Genomic DNA, 5,000 nt, shown 5'->3' with positions numbered 1-5,000 from the left:
AAGCGGCACACGGAGAGTTTTAACGAGTAAGATGACCGGGAAATCTCTAAAGAGATATTCAGTCAGGAAAGCACACTTGAACATGATTAACACCTTACCTAGGCTCTCTGTCACAAAAACTGGCATAACAGTGTCATAATAAACATGTCATATCAGATGCCATCATGACAAGCATACGCTGTCATTAGTTGGAAACACGTGCGGCGGCATCGTGACTTAACTGCCTATATCACTTACAGCTTATGACCTGTCACAAATATGAGTCATTCTTCTAGCGGCCATGACAGTAAATCACAACGGTGACGTGACACTGTCTGGGCTGGACGATCATCTGTCTTGAAAACGCAATGGTTCTATATGGCATCTATGGCATGTTTATGACAGAACATACGCATCGTGACAAAGAGTTTAAGTAACGTTTTAATCAACATTTCATATCCGAAGTCAAACAGCAGCAGGGCTCAACAGAAGAAGAGTGAGCTGTACAGGAAGTGAAGAGGTCTAAAGAGTCTCCATGACAGGTCCTTCCTCCAGCATTACTTCCGCTAATACAGCACCAAAGTATAAGCAAAGATCATTAAGGGCGGAGCAAGATACTTCATGAGAAGCCACTTCCTGGAACCCGAATCGCAAGAGGGAGGGGGGCAAAATCCCCCTTTATGCAGAGCTGTTCCACTGAAGTCTATGGACATGACACGTATGACACACCCCCTTTATGCAGAGGAAGTGATCCCCGTTTTGCGCCCATAGACATGAACTACGACGACGTATCTTGCTCCGCCTTAAGGATCTTTGGTATAAGTACTGATCACTGACTAATTAACACCTGGGTGGACTGGGAACCATTCCACCGTTACTTATGACTCAGATTGATTCCAATTGAGTGGTTCAGCGCTGATGTTAGTTAATGGCTCGGTAATGGGAGAGGAGACCTCTGGGGAGGCAAGGGAGAGAAAATCACACACTTCAGGCCGGATTCACTTCCCTATGATTATTACAGGGACTAAAACGGTGTCCTCATAGGTTCAGACAAAAGCCTCATATTGATCAGACTAAATCAGGGAGGACTTTCGTTAATCCCAAAGGGAGATTTAATGTATTAAATTAAATGTAAAATGTTATCTTTCATTATCCTTTACTTGACAAGAAAAGTGTATTTGTCATAAGAAAAGTCGACTTTAAATGCAGATTTTCTGTCAGAGGTTGTAAAAATAAACCGTTATAAATCTGTGTGTAAACTTGAAGTTGTGCAGTCCTGTGGCTGCGCAGTATAGTGCTCTGGTGGTGAGTGCCTCGTATCAAACCTGCGGTGTGGAAACAATGTAACCGTGTGCTTCGCCAAGCGCATAGAGACCACGCCGCACGCGGTCCTGTGTCACGTCACTCCGCGTCCGCTTAAACACACACCGCCACCTCACACACACACACCGCACGCATTCCCTGTGGTGCATAAACACTGCCGCCATGCACGGCGACCGTGTTTCCGTGAACACACTCCGTGGGACATGACACACACACACACACACACACACTGTGACCACGCGGGTGAACTCCGGGCTCAGGCTCAAAAGAGGGCACGCTGTGACCACACACAAGTACAAACACACACACACACCGAGGAGTCTGGGTAACCAGAGTGTTCTCGATGACTCCATAGCATGACAAGAGTCTCGTCTTACCACTGTTCTGATACCGTAAACAATTTGGACAAAACATGCAGGACCACCAGCAATATGTAGATTGACAGGAGATCTCCATCAGACAATTCAGCCACTAAAAAGCTTTTTCAATTGAACAGAATTCATCTAAATGGCTAAAATCTGATGTAGTTTTCTTTTTTTTTTAAAGTATATTTTTTTGGCCATTTTATGCCTTTATTGACAGTGACAGTGGAGAAAGACAGGAAGTGAATGGGAGAGAGAGCGGGGGTGGGATCCGGAAAGGACCACGGGGCGGGAATCGAACCCGGGTCGCCGGCGTGCGGTGCAGGTGCCCCAGCCAGTTGCGCCACGGCTGGGGCCTCTGATGTAGTTTTCTGACGTTGAATTTGAAGTTTCTCAAAATTTGAGAAACAGTGTAATTTGACCTAAAAAATAGCACCAGAATTCAGTGGTTCAGACCGTTGACTGCATACTACTCTGTGTGAGTGTGTGTGTGTGTGTGCTTGTGTTAAAGAGCATGCACGTGTGTTTGAAATCACCACACTCAGATACACTCTTACCAAACCCTCATTATCATCATCATCATCATTGCCTTCAGGAATCTCTTCCTCATCGTTCCTCTCCTCCATCTCAGTCACGTCTTCTGCTACCCCATTTTGGGCAACAGAAGGTTCCGGAGCATCTACCTCAGGGGGCGGGGCTAAGGCTTCCCCTGCCTCCGCCTCATTGGGCGTGTCGTCTAGCCCCTCCCCCTCTGCCTCGGGCGCGGCCGAGACTTCTCCCTCACCTGATTTCTCCTCTGATGGCAATGCAGATTCCTCAGTATCCTCCTATACACAGGAGTCAGTTTGGATCAAATCTGAATCAAGTATGGATCGAATCTGAAACAAATCTGGATCAAATCTGGCTCATTATCTCCAAAAGAAATCCCAAACCCTCTGACTGAGCACCAGCGCTAGCTAGCTGACTATCCGGTAAAATGCTGTTTAGTGAGCTCAGATGAACAGTGGTGTGAAAGAAAGGTTAGAAGATGATTAGAATGATTGATTAGCCCTGTATGTGGAAAACAAATTCATATACCAGCCTGTGAACATTTATGATACACGGATGTACGAAAAATTTTAATTTAAATTTAATTTTACATATAGAGCGCCAAAACATCACAGTGTTAAACTATACATCATTATGTGCCTAGTGTTTATGTACTGTACATAGTATGTGGTAGTCTGGCTTGGGTCAAATGCATTGTCCTAAACCGTATTTGATGTGTGACTGAGTTTCACCTGGTGTCTGTATGATCTTCTGGGTTTCTCCACCTCTCTCTGCACCTCCTCCTCCCTCTCTTCCTCCTCTGCCTGGTTGGCCGGCTGCTCCTCCTCCTGCTCCACAACCTCCTCCTCCTCCTCCTCCTCTTTCTCCTCCTGTTTGGGCTCTTCGGGGTCGGGCTCCGGTTCGTAGGAGCGCCCGCGGCGGAGGGACGCCCGCTCCTCCAGGCTGTTGTCGGTGGTGACGGTGGTCTCCGTGACGTCGGTCTGGCGCTCCTGCGCCTCCTTGAGGCGGCGAAGACGGCGCTCCTCCCGCTTGGCCAGGCGGTCCAGCAGAGCCTGCTCCTCCTCATCACCTCCTCCACCACCACCTCCTCCTCCACTCACGCTCACTGTGGAGCTCACCTCTAACACACTGAGGGAAAAAGAGAGAGAGAGAGAGAGAGAGAGAGAGAGAGAGAGAGAGAGAGAGAGAGAGAGAGAGAGAGAGAGAGAGAGAGAGAGAGAGAGAGAGAGAGAGGTGGAGTCAGGGAAAGATTTTAACATAAGATTAACATATACTCTATGTTGTCTCAAATGCGTAACTTTGGTAACAATGACAATGAGAGATAAGAGAGAGAGAGAGAGAGAGAGAGAGAGAGAGAGAGAGAGAGAAATAGAGATAGGATATACATACAGTGGGGGATATAAGTACTTAATGAATCAAAAACAATTTCAGTAAATATATTTCCAATGAGGCTATTCACATTACAGCAAATGCTCACCAGACATTAGTATAAACTCAGGAACTCCATACATATAAAGCAATACAAACACTAAAGTCCACAAGTAATGTGTAATAAAGTGTAATGACACAGAACAAAACAACGGCCTTTGTTTGCAATGATAGCTTCAAGACATTTCCTTGAAGACACTAATCAGTCGATTTGTCCTCATTCTTCTAAACAGATAGCCTTTAAATCAGGAAGATTCTGCCAGCACCATGACATGAAAAATAGCCCTGCGCCATGATGCCTCCACCAAACTTCACTGTTGGTATAGTATTTTTAGGGTGATTTTCAGTGCCATTTCTTCCCCAAATATGGTGTGTAGTATGATTTTTGCTCTTGTGTGATCAGACTGCATTCTTGGTCAGGAATCTTGCGAGGAGCTCCTGTACATGGCCGGTTGGTTGATGATGCTGTCATGTTACTATACTATAAATAATGGCCCCAATGCTGCTTGCTGGAAGATTCTGAAGTTTTGAAATACATCTGTAACCGGTTCCATTGATATGTTTGGCAACAATAAGGTTGCGAAAGTCTTGGGAGAGCTCTTTGCTTTTACCCATCATGAGACGTTTCTTGTGTGACACCTTGGCAATAAAACACCTTTTTACAGCCCATCAATATGTATTAACCCAGCTGATATTAATCTACACAGATTGGAAGCATAATTACTTTCAAGCTTCTTACAGGTTTCAGCTGGTTCCAAGCCTTTCCCAGCCTTGGAGCTCAATACTTTTTTTTTTCTCTACCTCTCTTTATTACACATAACTTTATTTATGGACTTATGTTTGGATCTCTTTAAATATGGGGATTTCCTGAGTTTATACTAATGTCTGGTGAAAATGTCATGTGAATAGCCTCAGTGGAAATACACTTCCTGAAAAGAAATGTTAATGCGTTCAATATGCATTTCCTTCGTTGTAATTAATACGAATTAGAGAAAAAATCAGGAAGATTGACAAAAACAAAAAGAGATTGGAAGGAACGGAAAAAAAGGATTTCGAACCATCACGGACCATTGACATTCTGCAAACCACGGATAAACAAATGATGAAATGAAAACGATTACAGACATATTGGCAGTTTGTTTTTATACAGTGTGTGGTGTGGATGAACTGCAGGACAAAGCCCTCGTGTCTGTCTGTCTGTCCTCCTTATGCTTGCAGACAGTAGGAGTTTGACCTCTGACCTTTGGGCTCAGTTTACAAACACACAGAGCCCCATTGAAGACCTTATTCCCAATACAAGACCGCCACAAACACAAGCAGTGAGGTCAGTCAGCCTCTCCTATTGAAATATAGAAATGC

The 5,000-nt window shown here is 44.9% G+C and overlaps 1 protein-coding gene across 1 annotated transcript in view; it reads right to left on the bottom strand.

Annotated features, from left to right (window-relative positions):
• The window catches only part of cald1a (caldesmon 1a), a 67,153-nt gene that overhangs the window by 22,750 nt on the left and 39,403 nt on the right, over nt 1-5,000 (bottom strand). Inside the window, 1 exon segment of the mRNA XM_062517707.1 lies at nt 2,935-3,341. Coding sequence (XP_062373691.1) covers nt 2,935-3,341 — 407 coding nt within the window.

Source organism: Sardina pilchardus, chromosome 17, assembly GCF_963854185.1.
Source record: "Sardina pilchardus chromosome 17, fSarPil1.1, whole genome shotgun sequence".
NCBI lineage: Eukaryota > Metazoa > Chordata > Actinopteri > Clupeiformes > Clupeidae > Sardina > Sardina pilchardus.
The sequence above is the reverse complement of the archived record's forward strand: the minus strand, read 5'-3'. Positions and strand labels throughout refer to the sequence as shown.